This window comes from Carcharhinus amblyrhynchos, chromosome 35, assembly GCF_965287045.1.
Source record: "Carcharhinus amblyrhynchos chromosome 35, sCarAmb.v2.hapA, whole genome shotgun sequence".
Taxonomy (NCBI): Eukaryota; Metazoa; Chordata; class Chondrichthyes; order Carcharhiniformes; family Carcharhinidae; genus Carcharhinus; species Carcharhinus amblyrhynchos.
Window position 1 is genome coordinate 17,493,116 of NC_137358.1, and position 17,365 is coordinate 17,510,480.

At 49.1% G+C, this 17,365-nt stretch overlaps 1 protein-coding gene across 3 annotated transcripts in view; it reads left to right on the forward strand.

Moving 5' to 3' along the window:
- Positions 1 to 17,365, forward strand: part of LOC145361486 (myocardin-related transcription factor A-like) — a 239,758-nt gene that overhangs the window by 219,264 nt on the left and 3,129 nt on the right. For all 3 annotated transcript variants that reach the window (XM_080217297.1, XM_080217298.1, XM_080217299.1), the window contains 5 exons: positions 1,067 to 1,317; positions 2,709 to 2,868; positions 9,713 to 10,819; positions 15,581 to 15,679; positions 16,128 to 16,292. In XM_080217297.1, the coding sequence (XP_080073423.1) occupies positions 1,067 to 1,317; positions 2,709 to 2,868; positions 9,713 to 10,819; positions 15,581 to 15,679; positions 16,128 to 16,292 (1,782 nt within the window). The remainder of the gene's footprint in view (positions 1 to 1,066; positions 1,318 to 2,708; positions 2,869 to 9,712; positions 10,820 to 15,580; positions 15,680 to 16,127; positions 16,293 to 17,365) is intronic.

Consider the following 17,365-nt stretch of genomic DNA (forward strand, 5'->3'; position numbering starts at 1 on the left):
TTATTTTCCAATCCAGTGGGAGTTTTGGGGTGCAGCGGGAGTGTTTGTGACAAGGTTTCCCAGACTGTGAGTTAAGACCTTCGGTGCGGCCGGTGTGGACTGATTTTTGACAGCTCAGGACCCCTTTAAGCCCACGTTTTAGTTGTTGGTGGGCACGTCCAACTGGGGTACTGTCTGAGGCCCAATAGTTGCCTTGAATAGATAGATATTCACCTTGTTAGCCTGCTTTTTCATCAACTTTCCCAACACTGGAATCCTGTTTTCTCCAACTCAGCAGCTAAAGCCCCCACCTCCCCCTAAAGTTTCACTGTCGGGTCTCAGTTTTATTAATTTATGGGATGTGGGCATCGCTGGCTAGATTGGCATTTATCACCCATCCCTAATTGCCCCTTGACAAGGTGGTGGTGAGTTGCTTTCTTGAACCCACTGCAGTCCATGTGATGTAGGTATACCCACGGCGCTGTTAGGGGGGAAGTTCTGGGATTTTGGCCCAGTGAATGTACGGCGAGGAATTAAAATTAGGTCGTAGAATCCTTACAGTGCAGGCCATTCAGCCCATTAAGTCTGCACCGACTCTTAGAGTATCTTACCCAGGCCCATCCAACCATGCCCATCGTCACGTTTACCGTGACTAATCCACCTAACCTGCACACCATTGGACACAGGCAATTTGGCATGGCCAATCCACTAACTTGCATATCTTTGGATTGTGGGAGGAAACTGGAGCACCCGGAGGAAACCCACACAGACATGGGGAGAATGTGCAGACTCCACACAGACAGTGACCCGAGCCAGGAATCGAACCCGGGTCCCTGGAGCTGTGAGGCAGTAGTGCTAACTGCTGTGCCACCATATTGCCCTTCCCGGGGTCTTTTGTATACCATCCCTCCCCCCCAGGGGACTTTATCACACCAGGAATTAGTTTGCGAAACACTGCTTTGTCACTTTAGCAGTGACAAGTAGTCACAGTCGTGTGATTCTGTCAGTTGTATAAATCTTACCTCCTCCCTGAGTGAGGTGAACTCATTGTATTTCCTGCTCTCCCTCCACCTCATCCCATTTACAGCAAAGCCAGCCCAAGACAGCACGTGACAAGAACCAGCGAAGCAAAAAACTGAAGGAGCCAAAATCCCGAGTGAAGAAATTGAAATACCACCAGTACGTCCCACCGGACCAGAAGCCTGACAAGGTCACGCCCCCTCTGGACACCGCCTATTCCAAACTGCTCCAGCAGCAACAGCTTTTCCTCCAGCTCCAGATACTGTGTCAGCAACAGCAGCACTACAACTATCAAACCATCCTCCCCGCACCTCCCAAGTAAGAGCCCAGTCTGTGTCTGCGGCCTTTGCACTCGAGTTATTGTAATGTAGTAACGTGGCTTGAAGATTGCTGCCATGGGTTGGTTTCTGGTGCAGCTCTCGAGCAGTGCAGCACATCATCTGATTTTGAGGCAGAGATGACAGTGAGGACCCAGGATTAGTTCTTGGTCTGTGCTGAATTTGCCTGTCTCGACCAGGGCAGCGCGCTCGTCCTAAGAAGGGGGAGGAGAGAGTGTGGCTTCCTGCTTCTGTTTGTTAAACAGTTGCGCCTGCCAGAATGAATGTGTGTGTGTGGAATGAGCACAGCTTTGGGCTCTGCCACAGGGTCCCACACAGTGCAGTAGCTTGGCAGCACCTCTTGGGTGGCTCACAATGACCAGCAGAGTGAGAGGGTGACTGGAGGGTTACCCGCTCGCAGGCAACTGAATCACCAACTGTGTCAGCATCTCAGAGACAGAAGGTGAGGACAGGAGGTGGTGCAAAGTGTTGACTGTGTGGGGGGGGGAGGGAAAATGACACAGTAACTGCAACCTTTTCTTTCAACTCCACGGTTTGCAAATGTTGACACAGTCACTGCTGGTCTCAAAGTGTGGAACTGGAAGTTCCACCTCTACAAGTGTGAGTGACCACTGTGAAAGCTTTGGCTGCTTCTGTCAGTTACAGAGGACAGCCTAGCCCACATCCTGTACTGCAGCGTCCTTTCTCCTTACTCATTGTACTTGGTGCCCACTGTACTTGATGCAGACCGCTGTGATAGCTGGTGCATTATCTTGGGTCAGAGACCATTACATCATGACGTTATCTTGGGTCAGAGAGCACTTCAGCTTGTTTGTATCCAGTTCCTTAGAATTAAACTTCTGCTTTGTGTCCCCTTTTGTAAAGCAAAACAAAGTGACACTTGTGGGTTTTAATAATCTATCCACACCGCACCCCCCAGGGTTGGACATGAGCCAAAAGAAAAGTGGAAAGCACCAAGAAAAGAGGACATATCCTCTCTCTCTGTCCCACCCCAAAAATCTCTCTCTCTCTCTTCCTACCACCCCCTACTCAACCCAAATTCTCTTTCTTTCATCCTCCCAATACTGAGGTCTGGCAGCAGCGGTGAATCAGCCAAGGTGTCGTTTGTCAAGTGTTTGTCCGAATCCTCAACGTCCAGAGCTTCTCCAACTTGATACTAATCTAGCTGAGCTGGTGTTTGGAAAGTCCCAGTTTTGTCATGGTTCCTGTAGAAATGGGTATATAAAGAAGAGTGTGAAGAACAAAATAGACCGGTTGGGCCAAATGGTGTATTTCTCTGCTATAAAGGATGTCAGCTCCAGTGTTGCTGTGCAGCCGCATGTAGCAGTGGTTGCCTGGTCATTAATGGCTGCCTCTCATTTTCACTTTCAGACCCAGCAGTGACCAGCAAACAAAGAGCGGTGTCACGTCAGTGCGGACTCTGACTAACAGCACACCGTCATCAGGACCTGGTGGACTCAGCCGGCAGAACAGCTGCACGTCCACCATCAAACCACTCACATCACTACCCATCAACCTCGATGACCTGAAGGTCAGTTCCATTCTACTTCCTTGATGCTCTGTGACCTGCCTTTGTCTTTCTACTCTATCTCTCTTGGTTTGCTATGAGTTTGCATGGCTCGGTGGCACAGCGTTTAGCACTACTGCCTCGCAGTTCAATTCCAACCTCGGGTCACTGTCTGTGTGGAGATTGCATGTTCTCCCCGTGTCTGCGTGGGTTTCCTCCGGGTGCTCCTGTTTCCTCTCATGCTCCATAGGTGTGCAGGTTAGGTGGATTGGCCGCGATAAACTGCCTCTGGTGTCGGGGGATTAGCAGGGTAGGTATGTGGAGTTACAAGAATAGGGCCTGGGTGTGATTGTAGTGAATGCAGACTCAATGGTCCGAATGGCCACCTTCTGCACTGTAGGGATTCTCAGTGTCTTTTCCTGTTTGGAGGCAGACTGAGTAACACCAACAAGGTCAATATAAATCCATGGATGGATTATTGTAACAAGAAGTGAGTGAACAGGACAGCAATTTATGGCAAATTGTCCTTAAAATCTAAAAAGCCTCATGATTTGGAAAGTTACAGATATGGGCGGCACTGCAGCACAGTGGTTAGCACTGCTGTCGCTCAGTGCCAGAGACCCAGGTTCGATTCCAGCCTTGGGTGACTGTGTGGAGTTTGCACATTTAAAGGTTAGGTGGATTGACCATGCTAATTTTCCCCTTTGTGTTCGAAGATGTGTAGGTTAAGCTGATGATCAGGGTAAATATGTGGGGTTTGGGGCTTGGGCAGGGATGGGCCTGGGTAAGATGCTCTGCTGTAGAGTCGGTGCAGTCCCAATGGGCTGAATGGCCTCCTCCTACACTGAGGGATTCTATGAAATACCAGCATACAGAGATGTGAATTAGGAGCAGGAGGAGGTCATTTATTTCCTCCAGCTTACTCCACCATCTGATATGATCGAGGCTGATCTGATTGTGGCCTCGAATTTCCTATCTACCCCTTACACCCTTCAAATCCTTTGTCAGTCAACAATCATCTAACTTAACCTTAAAAAATATTCAATGACCCAGCCTCTTCTGTGCTGCGGTGAAGAGAATTCCACAAACTAATGACCCTCCAAGAGGGAAAAAAAAACTCATCTCTGTTTTAATTGGGATGCTCCGTATTTGTAAATGGAATCCCTGAATTCCAGCCTCTCCCATAAGGGGGAACATCCTCTCTCATCCATCCTATCAAATCTTCTCAAGATTTAGTATTTTTCGGTAAGATCGCGTTGGCCTCCCAAATTCCAAAGGGTATCAACCCAACCTGTCCAACCTTTTCACACAAGATCCCAGGATCCCTTCATCCCAGGAATTAGACGAGTAAAACTTTTTGCACTGTTTCCAGTGCGTTTACATCCTACCTTAAATGAGGAGACTAAGACTGTACATAGTGCTCCAGATGAGGTCTCACCATTCTTCTGTACAACCGTAACAAAACATTCCCACTTCTATATTCACTGCCCTGGCAATAAACAACCCATTTGTTTTCCTTATCACTTGCTGTACCTGCATACTAACCTTTCCTAATTGATGTACCAGGATATCCAGACCCTCCCTCTCTAACTCAAAGATCTCCAAGATTTCTCTTCATTTAAATAACGTACTGCTTTTCCACTCTTCCGGCCAAAGTGGACAAGTTGACATTTTCCCACGTTATATCCCTTTGCCAAATTTTTTTGCTCACTCACTTAACCTATCTATAATCCTTTGTTCTTATGCTGCTTTGCCCTTAGACTCCTTATGCCCCCTTCACAACTTACTTGCCTACCTACCTTAGTACCCCCATATCCACTATTGCATGTTACTGCCTCAGAGGGGCATAATAAATTGGTCAAACGTAATTTCCTTTCAAGAAACCATGGTATGATCCTGCCTGATTGCATTAAGGTTTTTAATTGTCCTGCATATCAACTCCACTTACTAGCTCTGGCTTCATATCCCTTGATATCCTTCCTTAACTGCCTTCTGTGCCTGCTGGGCACCGCGGGGGCTGGAGTGTATTATCGATCCCTTTAATCACATTTTAATTTGATGTTTTAAGTTTCTTTCCTACTTTGTCTTTGTTCTTTCTTTTTGGGGGGGGCTGCCCCTTTTTAATTTGTCCCTCAGTCAATTTGATTTAGTTGTTTAGTCAAAAAGATCTTTCCTTAACAATGATCTCAGCCCCTCAAGCTCCCATTATCTCCAGCATTTTGGGAGAATTGAGTTAACAATTTCTGTGATTTTTTTGTGTGGGTGGGGTGCAGGTTCTGCATTGAGCAATGTGGACCAGGCCTCAAAACAAAAGCAGTGCAAGGGATAGTGACTTCACAACAAAGACTGACTAACTAGATTGGCTTTTCAGCAGGACTCCTTGACTAGGGCAGGCACGATGGGCTGAAGGGCCTTTTTCTGTGCTGTGAACCCTCTATGACGCCCTCCTTGACAAACTGCTGTCCTGTTTAGTTACAAGGTATTATCTACGTACCGTGATGAGCTTTGCACCAGGCCAGGCTAAAGCTGTGCAAAGCTTCCTTTCCATGAGGCCTGTGTCTTTGGGCTTCCACCTGTCAGAGTTGAACCTTTGGCAAATTGCCTTTTTCCTCAGCGGATCTTCTGCTTGCTGCCATTGGCACCAGTAACTTGGCTCTTGCTGGTCCAAAGAACCATAGAAAATTACAGCTCAGAAACAGGCCTTTTGGCCCTTCTTGTCTGTGCCGAACCATTTTTCTGGCTAGTCCCAGTGACCTGTACTTGAACCATATCCCTCCACACCCGTCTCATCCATGAACCTGTCCAAGTTTTTCTTAAATGTTAAAAGCGACCCCGCATTTACCACTTTATCCGGCAGCTCATTCCACACTCCCACCACTCTCTGTGAAGAAGCCCCCCTCTAATATTCCCTTTAAACTGTTCTCCTTTCACCCTTAACCCATGCCCTCTGGTTTTTTTTCTCCCCACTTTGCATACTGACATTTCTTGATGCTTTTTAATCTACTCTGGCCCAATATGTATTTGTTTTGAAGAAAAATGCCTCAGCCTGAGATTTCAAATGATAAAAAAGCGACACTTCTGCCATCAACCGTGTTGACAAGAATGTGGTGGGTCGGGTGGGGCAGGTGGAGTGGTGCAGACCACACTTCAGCCCGTTTGCCGAGTTGATGTTCAGATTACGGTGCGAGGGCTGGGGAAAGAGAGGGAGCTGTTCTCCCGGTGGGGAGAATCGTGTATCTGCTGCCAAGTGGAGTTGAAACAGAATGACAAACTGAATTCTCTGCATTAATACAAACATGAACACAATGGCAGCCTCTGCTTTTGGAATGAGTCATGATATATTTAATTCTTTTTAGATTCACTCATCCTCAGGTTATACACTATTAAATCCTTGCCATATAAAGCAATATTTCTGATGTCTCCACATTTTAAATAAGCTCCCTTCTTTATGCTGTTTGTGTGGTAACTATTGTTCATCCCTCAATGCCTTTGCTGCAGTTAACTGGGGGGGGGTATAGTGGTATTGTCAATAGACTAGTAATCGAGAGACTGCGGGTAATGCTCTGGGGACCCAGGTTCAAATCCCACCATAGCAGAGGGTGAAATTTTAAAGTAAAGTTTATTTATTTATTCGTCACAAGTAAGGCGTACATTAACGCTGCAATGAAGTTAGTGTGAAATTCCCCTAGTCGCCACACTCCGGTGCCTTTTCAGGTCAATGCACCCTAACCCAGCACGTCTTTCAGACGGTGGGAGGGACCCGGATCACCCGGAGAAAACCCATGCAGTCACAGGGAGAACATACAGACAGTGACCCGAGCCGGAAATCTAACCTGGGTCCCTGGCGCTGTGAGGCTGCAGCGCGAACCACTGTGCCACCGCAATCTGGAAAAATATGGAATTAAATGTCTAATGATGACCACTGTCGATTGTCATAAAAACCCATCTGGGTTCACTGATCTCCTTTAGGGAAGGAAATCTGCCATCCTTACCCGGTCTGGCCTAATGTGACTGCAGAGCCACAGCAATGTGGTTGGCCAATAAATGTCCTCTGAAATGACCTAGCAAGACATTCAGTTCAAGGGCAATAAATGCTGGCCCAGCCAGCGATGCCCATGTCCCCTTAACGACTGAACAAAATTCCATTAAGCCATCCAAGAAATATAGTGGATTTGAGGCTGATTGTCCAGCCTGCAGGCCATCTGTCATAACCAGCTGTAAATTCATTTGTTCCAGGATTGTCATCAGAACTGAGTTTGCAAACATCCTTCACGAAGGGGAACTTGCTGTCCCCGTCCAGCCCTGCTTTACACATTAGTCCAGTAACAACGGAAAAACTGACACAGCTGGGAATGTTTGGGAATGTGGCGTTTGCTGCCAAATAAACCTGTTGGACTTTAACCTGGTGTTGTGAGATGACTGAATGTGTTTACCCCAGTCCAACGCTGGGGAATGGGCAGGAAATGGAGCCCAGACCTGTCCACCTGCTTTTAATATTGACTTTACCCCCAGCCTTCACTGGCTGGTTACTGTGATTCTGCTCCTAGCTTTGCCAGACCTTCAAACGGTAACTCCGCTAATTCGCCCACAGGCACCAATGAGCAGGTGTTAAAGAAGCCTCGGAGTAAACACTGTATTCCGTGTTGGCATCAATATTTCCAAGCTGATGGATGCATTTCCACTGGGTTGTTTTTCTTTCTGAGCGCGTCGCCCTTTTACAGAAATATCCAAAATGGGGGTGCACTTGTTCCCCCTTTTTCTGGAGGACTCTGTCCCTCTCTGGAATCCAGGATGGTTTGGGTGGCAGAGTGGTTAGCACTGCTGTCTCACAGCACCGTGGATCCGGGTTCGATTCCTGGCTTGAGTCACCGTTTGCACTTTCTCCCTGTGTCTGCATGGGTTTCCTCCTAACCGGCTGGTTCGGGTGCATTGGCCGTGCTAAATTCTCCCTCAGTGTACCCGAACAGGCACTGGAATGTTTGGTGACTGGGGGATTTTCACAGTAACTTCATTGCAGTGTTAATGTAAGCCTACTTGTGACACTAATAAATAAACTTTAACAGAAAGGAAGACTCTGAGGTCCTGCTGATACCTCAGTGTTGTGGCTAATTTAAGTATAGGAGGAATTCTACATTGCAGAAGGACTAGAGGGCACAGCCTCAAGATAAAGGGGGGGCGGTTTAGAACGGAGTTGAGGAGGAACTTCTTCACTCAAAGGGTGGTGAATCTCTGGAATTCTCTGCCCGTTGAAGTGGTGGAGGCTGCCTCGCTAAATATTTTTAAGACGCAGGTTGATGGGTTTTTGATAAGAGAGGGAATTAAGGGTTATGGGGAGAGGGCGGGAAAGTGGAACTGAGACACGACAGATCAGCCATGATCTTATTGAATGGCGGGGCAGGCTCGAAGGGCTAGATGGCCTACTCCTGCTCCTATTTCTTATGTTCTTAGAAGGGGGCCATTCGGCCCATCGAGCAAGGACTGACAACAATCCCACGCAGGCCCTATCCCTGTAACCCCATGTATTTACCCTGGTAATCCTCCTCACGCCGAGGCAATTATTGCGGACGGTCAACATTTTCCTTAAATCCATCATCCATAATTGTCGTCCATCCAAGCGATCAGGACCATCTAGTCACCCTGTGAATGTATTGTCCAGCAGGGTCACTGGAAAGTGACCATGAAGTGGCAGGTGGGTGAGGAAGGAGGGTGTGAGTACTAAAGCTAGTTGCACTCGTGTTACTGCATCCACTGAGATCTTCCTCAGCTGTATGGTGGGACCCACTAGCAGTGATAGAAAGCTATCAGATTCTCTCAGGACTAGCCAGGGTAGATGCAGGTGTTCTAAAGAATGTTCCTGACGGTGGGGGAGCCCAGAACCAGAGGTCACAGTCTGAGGATATTGGTAGACTGTTTAGGATGGAGATGAGGACATTTCTTCATCCAGACAGAGATCATCCTGTGGAATTCATTACTACAGGAAGTAGTTGAGATATATAACTGATATAGCAGTTGGGGTGAAGGACGTTGAAGGATATGGGGAGAAGGTGATATCAGGCTGTTGAGTTGGATGATCAGCCACAGTCACACGGAATGGCAAAGCAGGCTGGAAGGGGCTGAATGGCCTTTTCCTGCTCCAATTTTCTGTGTTTCCAAGTGGGTGCCACGGTAGCACAGTGGGTTAGCACTGCGGCTTCCCAGCTCCAGGGTCCTGGGTTCGATTCCTGGCTTGGGTCACTGTCTGTGTGGTGTTTGCACATTCTCCTCGTGTCTGCTTGGGTTTCCTCCGGGTGTTCCGGCTTCCTCCCACAGTCCAAAGATGTGCAGGTTAGTTTGATTGGCTGTGCTAAATTGACCGTAGATGCATAGGTTAGAGAGGATTAGTGGGTAAAATATGTAGGGATATGGGGGTAAGGCCTGGGTGGGATTGTGTTCGGTGCAGACTTGACGGGCCGAAGGGCCTCTTTCTGTACTGTAGGGGTTCTGTGGAACTGTACATCATGAAAATAGATCAGATAGTAATCTTGAAAAGAAAATTGGGGAGAAAAATTACAGGATTGTGGAGAAACCAGAAATTGGATAGCTCTTTTAAAAATCTAGTGCCGGAAAGGTGGGCTGAATGGCCTCCTGTGATCGTAAGACATAGGAGCAAAATTAGGCCACTCGGCCCATTGAGTCTGCTCCGCCTTTCAATCATGGCTGATATTTTTCTCATCTGCATTCTCCTGCCTTTTCCCTGTAACACCTGATTCCCTTATTAATCAGGAACCTATCTACCTCCGCCTTAAAGACACTCAGTGACCTGTGCTACGGGCTGTGTACCGAGCTGTCTCCGTTCTGGTGTGGTTGACAGTTTTCTTTCTGTCTGCAGGTGGCTGAACTGAAGCAGGAGCTGAAGCTGCGAGCCCTGCCTGTGTCGGGAACCAAAACCGATCTGATTGAGCGCCTGAAGAACTATCAGGAGCAGAACAAGGGTGGTGGGACTCCAGCAAGCACAGCCTCGACCCTGGGCAAGAATGGCCCTGCCGTGCCCAAGCCTGCTGAAGTGGTGGTGGCCCTCCCGTCTGCCCGCCTGAGCAGCACTCCAGCCGTGGTCACTCCGGGGGATGTCGTGGTCACTACGATGACCGGGGGCTCCGCGGTGAAGTTGAGCAGCACCAGTTCCACTCCCCCGGTCTCTCCTGCTCCCTCTGACCGCTCAGTGCACAGCATGGAAGAGAGCGCCACACCAGAGGCGGTCAGCGACTCCCTCCAGTCCTCGCCCATGCGTGTCATCGGCAAAGAAGAGCCCGCCTTTGTTAATGGCTTGACGGGGATCGCCACCCTGGTGCCCAGCAGCATCCGCGGCAATGACCAAGAGTTGCACAGGGACGCGCAAGCCGCAACCAAGGATCTGATGTTGCAGGAGAAGGACAAGCAGATCGAGGAGCTGACCAGGATGCTGAGGCAGAAGCAGAAGCTGGTGGAAGCTCTCCGGCTGCAGTTGGATCAGGAGAAGAGAACCCAGCTCCAGCAGCCAGCTGTGAGCGTGCCCCCGACCATCCCGAGCGCTCAGAAACAACCCCCCATCTCCATCAAGCAGGAGAGCCCGCCTGCCAGTTGCCCCTTTTCTGGGCCGCCCACACCCTCCGCGCCCAGTAAACCCATCCCGCTGGTCAACCACGTCAAGCCCCCGAGGAGAAACCCGAGTCCCGCCGAGGTCCCCGGGTCGAACTTGGTGCCAATGAAGGCCGTGGCGGTGAAACAGGAGGCGAGCACAGGCGCCTGTGAAAAGCCCACGCCCGCGGTCCTGCTGAGCCCAGTACAGTCGAATCAGGTGACGGCCGGGGCACCGAGGACAGTGGTACAGAACCAACCCCCCAGCCTGTTGGCTAATGGAGTGGGGACTCACATCCTCCTCACAGTGACTCCACAAAGCAGTGACGTGCACCCTGTCTCACCCCCTGTGAGCACTGCCAAGACTCAGCTGGCAATACAGGTACGCAATGGGGGCTGTGCGAGGGAGGGCTCTGCTATAACGTTCCCATCCCTAGAACTATATAGAATGTACAGACTGGCCTTTCGGTCCAACAGGTCCAATACTAGCCGATGAGGTGGGTGCCGAGTGGGTTTTACACGGCGGATGTGACCAGGCTGTGTTTCCCTGCAGAGTCTGGAATGCATCAAGCAAAGTGGTTGAGGCAGACACTCTCGGATCATTTAAGACTTATTTAGCCACATGAGCAGACTGGGAATAGAGGGATGGATACAAACGGATGGTCTAGTTAGGAACACATGGTCAGCACAGGCTTGGAGGGGCCGAAGGGCCTGTTCCTGTGCTGTATTGTTCTTTGAGTTGAGAGTTAAGGGGCCACAGTCTCAGGATAAGGGGATGACCACTTTGCATTGAGATCTCTTTCACTAGAGGGGGTGTGAACCTTTGGAATTCCCAACCTAGGGGCCTGTGTTGGCCCAACCATCGAATAGGCTCGAGTCAGAGAATGAGAGATTTTTGGACACTAGTGGAATCAAGGTTGGGCTCTGCTACAACACTCCCATCCCTAGAAATATGTAGAATGTACAAACTGGCCCTTTGGCCCAACAGGTCCAAACTAGCCTCCAATCTTTCTTTCATCTCACTACATCAGCATAATGAGGTAGGTGCTGAGTGGTTGGTCAAAGAGGTGGAGTTGATCATATTGAATAGCAGAGCAGGCTCGAGGGGCTGAATGGCCTTCTAATGATTCTGTTTCTTGCGTTCCTGTAACCTTCGAGCTGACAGAGTTCATTTTGTAGACGAGAGGGATAAGATGCCGCTGGGGATTTAACAGGAGTGCACAGCGTGTGGATCAGTGCATTACCATTAGAGAGAGGATAGAGGAACAGAACGCTGGGGAATGACAAAGGGTCAGTAGGTTCTCTCTCTCTCTCTCTCCCCCTCTCCCCATCCACAGGTGATTCCTGAGCTGAACGTTTTCTGTTAATTCCAGTTTGTGTTTTTCACCTCACTGCAGAGTGTGAGCTTCAGGAGAGGAGTCTGTGCCTGGGTCAGAGCAGGTGTACAGTTGAAGCCAGGCCTCTGGGCATGCCAACTCCTTACCAAATGGAAACTCTGGGTGTACTGGCCCAGTATTGTGAGGGTTTGAAGCCATGGCTGATCTCTGTCCTTCGCTGTCTCCTCCCAGTTGGCTGTCCACGGGTGAACCTCAATAGTAAGAGTCAGGGGAGGTCGCTGCTCATCTCCTCGCTGGATGTTAACACTGGCCTGGGGTGGGGGGGACAGGGTGAGGGGTCGGGGGGGGGGACCCACTGACTACTTTTCCTCTGCTTTCTGTGGCAGTGTTATGTCAGTTGACCCAGGACTGTGTGCTGGAGAGAACTTGGTGCCTTTACATCCTCAGCCATTTGGTAATCGCTCTCTGCTTCAGATTCTCTGAATGGCCAAACAGCACTAACTCACAAATCTTTGTATTTTAAATAACTATCAAATCATTTAACTGGTCAATAAGGATAGTAGGAAGTTTGCTTTGTATGTTTTTTTTTTACTCATTTGCTGTGTTGGGATTTATTTGTACATCTGTACATTGGGACGGCACAGTGGTATACCCTGGTTAGCACTGCTGCCTCACAGCGCCAGGGAATGGGTTCAATTCCAGCCTCGGGTCAGTGTCTGTGTGGGGTTTGCACATTCTCACTGTGTCTGTGTGGGTTTCCTCCAGGTGCTCCGGTTTCCTCCCACTGTCCAAAGATGTGCAGGTTAGGTGGATTGGCCGTGCTAAATTGACCTTAGTGTCAGGGGGACTAGCAGGGGAAATATGTGGGCCTGTTACTAGAATAGGGCCTGGGTGGGATTGTTGTCAGTGCAGGCTCGATGGGCCAAATGGCCTCCTTCTGCATAGTGATCCTATGATTTGTGTACTACCTGATCGATAAAATTTATGAAGGGATTAAAAAGGGTGAATGTGTAAGTGTTTTCGCTCGTGGGAGAGAGCAGAGCTAAGGGAAACTTCCGAAATAGATGTTCTAAATAAACTTTCTAAATAGACTAAATAGTCTGAGTCTTTGAAGTTTAGAAGAGCGAGGGGTGACTCATTCAGACATGTCAGATCCTGAGAGGGCTTGTCAGGGTAGCTGGTGAGGTGTTTTCACCAGAGGGAGAGTCTAGAACAAGGAGACAAAGCTACAAGACAAAGGATCGGTCATTTAAAACGGAGATGGGAGAAACTTCTTCTCGCAGAGGGTGGTGAGTCTCTGGAATTCTCTGCCCCAAAGGGTGGTGGAGGTGGATCATTCGAAGTATTTAAAGTGGAGGTGGATAAATATTTGATAGATCGAGGGATAGAGGGTGATGGGGAAACAGCACAGACGAGGAGCTGAGGCCGATATACTTCAGCTGCGCTTGTGCTCAATGGCGGGGCAGGCCTGAAGGGCCTGGTGGCCAGCTCCTGTTTCTATTGTGTTCTTGTGTTGCGTTCTTATCCAGATAGAATGCAAACCTCACCACGTGGAATGGTTGAAGCAAATAGTGTGGTTCGTCCCGGGAAAGTTCAAGACAAGTACGTGAGGAGGGGGGAACCGGAGGATATGCTGATGGGGTGAGATTGAAGTAGGTTTGTGTGGAGCATAAACATGGATGCAGAGCATCGGAACCCAATGGTGTGTTTCTGTGCTGCATCTTCATAGAATCATAGAATAGAATCCCAGAGTGCAGGAGGAGGCCACTCAGCCCATTTGAGTCTGCACCGACAACAATCCCACCCAGGCCCTATCTGTGTATTTACCCCAGCTAGTCCCCTGACACTAAGGAACAATTTAGCACGGCCAATCAAGCTAACCTGCATATCTTTGGACTGTGGGAGGAAACCGGAGCATCTGGAGGAAACCCACACAGACACGAGGAGAATGCGCAGACAGTAACCCAAGCCAGGAATCAAACCGGGACCCTGGCGCTGTGAGGTAGCAGTGCTAACCACTGTGCCACCCTGTTGGGAGTTCTTACTCCCTGTTTGTGTATCTTAGTAAGAAGTCTCACATCACCAGGTTAAAGTCCTCAACAGATTTATTTGGCAGCACGAGCTTTCGGAGCACTGCCCCCTCATCAGGTGAGTGGGACTTGTGTTCACAAACAGGTCCTATACAGACACAAACTCAATTTACAAGATAATGATTGGAATGTGAGCCTTTACAGATAATCAAGTCTTTACAAGTACAGACAATGTGAGTGGAGAGAGGATTAAGCACAGATTAAAGTGATGTGTATTGTCTCCAGACAGGACAGTTAGTGAGATTTTGCAAACCCAGGCATGTCATGGGGGTTACAGATAGTGTGACATGAGCATGAACTTCAGCAGTCACGGCCATTCAGCCTCTGATCTTCGGGTAAGCATTCTCCAAGGCTGCCTTCACAACGCACATGACAGCGCAGAGTCACGGAGCAGAGACTGATAACCAAATTCCCCACACATGAGGACAGCCTCAACCGGGACCTTGGGTTCACGTCGCACTATCTGTAACCCCCACGACTTGCCAGGACTTACAAAATCTCACTAACTGTCCTGTCTAGAGACAATACACATCTCTTTAACCTGTGCTTAACCCTCTCTCCACTCACATTGTCTGTACCTTTAAGACTTGATTACCTGTAAAGATTCGCATTCCAACCATTATCTTGTAAATTGAGTTTGTGTCTGTATTTGCCCTGTTTGTGAACACAACTCCCACTCACCTGATCAAGGGGGCAGCGCTCCGAAAGCTCGTGCTACCGGATAAACCTGTTGGACTTTAACCTGGTGCTGTGAGACTTCTCACTGTGTTTACCCCAGTCTAACGCCGGCATCTCCACGTCATGTGTATGTTAGAGCAGTCAGTGCCAGCGGAGGGAGCTGTTCCCTCACTGAAGGCTCCTGTCCCCTCCACAGTTAGTTTGTTCTATTCACAGCAAATTTCACCCTGCGGACCAACAAGAATTATTTTGTTGAAAGCAGTGTAACTGCATTTTTGTTCAGTTTGGGTGGCACAGCGGTCAGCTGCTGCCTCACAGCGCCAGGGACCCGGATTTGATTCCCAGCTTGGGTCACTGCCTGTGCGGAGTCTGCACTTTCTCCCCATGTCTGTGTGGGTTTCGTCCAGGTGTTCCAATTTCCTCCCACGGTCCGAAGATTGGCCATGTTGATTGTGCTAAATTGCCCCTTAGTCTCAGGGGGTTAGCAGGGTAAGTATGTGGGGATAGGGCCTGGATGATATTGTGGTCATTGCAGACTTGATGGGCCAAATGGCCTCCTCCTGCACTGTAGGGATTCTCGTGAGACTGTGTACACCAGTGGAGTATATGGCGCTCAGATACAGCGTTAGAATAGTTCTCCAAGGTGAGCAAGCATGTATACAGTATTGCTGTATATTTGGGGTAAATGAGATCTGTGCTACGTAACTGTCCAAGTTTCTGAGGACACTGGGAAGGTTCTGTTCTGATTCACACAAGTACCATGAGGTCTAAGCAGGTGGACAGGGTCTGTTTCACACAGTCTGGAGATGCTGCCAGCTCTGACTCTCAGTATGGTACTGTGGTGGGATGCTGACTGATGTCAGAATTCGATTGCTATCGATTTGGACAGGGGATCAGCTTTTCAAAGGTTGGAGTTCAGGGACTAGCTGTGAGCTGGGGTGTTGTTTCGTCACGGCTGATGGGCACAATGTGGCAGTATTCCAGTTGTTAATTTCTAATTTCTCCCCCTCCCCCTCCCCTCCCTTTTCTCTTTTTCAGGCAGTGCCATCCCCTCCCTCCCAGAAGCAGACACAGCAGCCAACAGCCAGCACCCAGGCAAAGCAGCAGGCAGGAGTGATGAGCCCGCCAGTGAAAAAGGTAGTCCGTTCTGTGTTTGTGGAGCTGAATCCCGGACCCCGCCTCGCAGCACTACCCCCAACCAGGCCCACCCTCCACCCACCTCCTCCCCCACCCCACCCCACTCCCTCTCCTCCCCACCACAGGCTCAAATAAAGGTCTGTAACATTTGTGTCCAAGAAATATGTCAGATAGAAACATATTTAAATAGCTAGCTGGTTTATTGAGGAAATATCATAGAAGCAAATGCCAGATTGTGATGGCAATGCAGATTAAATAACAAATCCTAATTCATGAATAGACCCAGTGGCTGCTGCCTTCTTGTCAGATGCTGTACGTTGTGTAAAAATGTTTAGAAACTACGTTTATTAACAATACGTCATGCGGGGCAGGGCGAGGCCTCTTTCTGGCTGAGTCCCAGTCGCAGTGAACCGTATCTGACGCCTCGCTGTGTTTGCTTTAAATGTAGGACCAAAAGTTGGGTGTGCAGCTGATCACTGGGTCGTCCGGTGCCGTGCTCTCCTACTCCTTTACACCCCCAAACCTGGAGCCGTGCTTCACAAATAACATCAGTGAGAACTCACTAAAAGCCAGGGCGAATGCTGTGAATAACGGGCCCAGCTCCGCACACAAGGTGAGTTTGCACATCGCTTCAGGTGTTTCATAAACTGTGACTTGAAGCAAATACCCACCCACTGTCCTTTGAGGAGTGGGCAGGAGAGAGTCCTTCCCGCCCCCCCCTCACTTTAGTTGTCCCTGAACACGCTGCATCATCTTTGTTTCAAAGCACTGGGTCGGGTGAGTCACCTGACGAAGGGGCAAACCCCGAAAGCTTGTGGGTTTACTATCAAATAAACCTGTTGGGCTTTAACCTGGTGTTGTGAGACTTCTTACTGCCTCACAGCGACCCAGATTCAATTCCCAGCTTGGGTCACTGTCTGTGCGGAGTCTGCACATTCTCCCCGTGTCTGCGTGGGTTTCCTCCCACAGTCCAAAACATTTTCATTTATGTGAAAGAATATTGACGACGATGAACCAGAACTGTTTCACTTTCAAAGTTAATTGAATTGGATGGCAGAATCTCTCTTCCTGTATTACTCAGGAGATTGGGGAGCCTGTAGTTCCTGGGCTTTCTCCATGACAACGTCCTTACCAGTCAGGGTTGCCTTGCTAACCAATCAGCGCCGAATTCTCTATATTCTGATAGATAGCGTGAAATTTGGCATGCTTGTGTTTGTCCTGATGAGTGCAAGATGAAAAGCTTTGACAACCTGTGTGTCTCATCAAAATTCAAGAGAAAGATGGACCACTGGAACTGGGGGTGGGGCAGTGTGAGGTGGGGGGGCCAGCATTTAGTGCCCATTCCTAAACGTCCTCCATTTCGGAGGGCTGTTGAGAGTCATCCGCATTGCTGTGGGTCTAGAGCCTCAAATTGGCCAGGCTGGGTAAGGAAGGCAGATTTCCTTTGCTAAAGGACATTAGTGATAAAGGGTAGCTATCCAAAATATAGGAGGTAGGAAATGGGGCCCCACAAAATTCAGGGTTTTAAATGACCCTGTGGGAATGGGGCCAAAGGTCAGGCCATGACCCCGTGGAGATGGGGCCTGGTCTATCAGTAGCGTTTAACCATGGAAGCAGACAAGTGATTTGACTTTCACTCCATTCAGAGACTCGTGTTCTCACTATTGCCCGGCTTTTGTGCAGAAT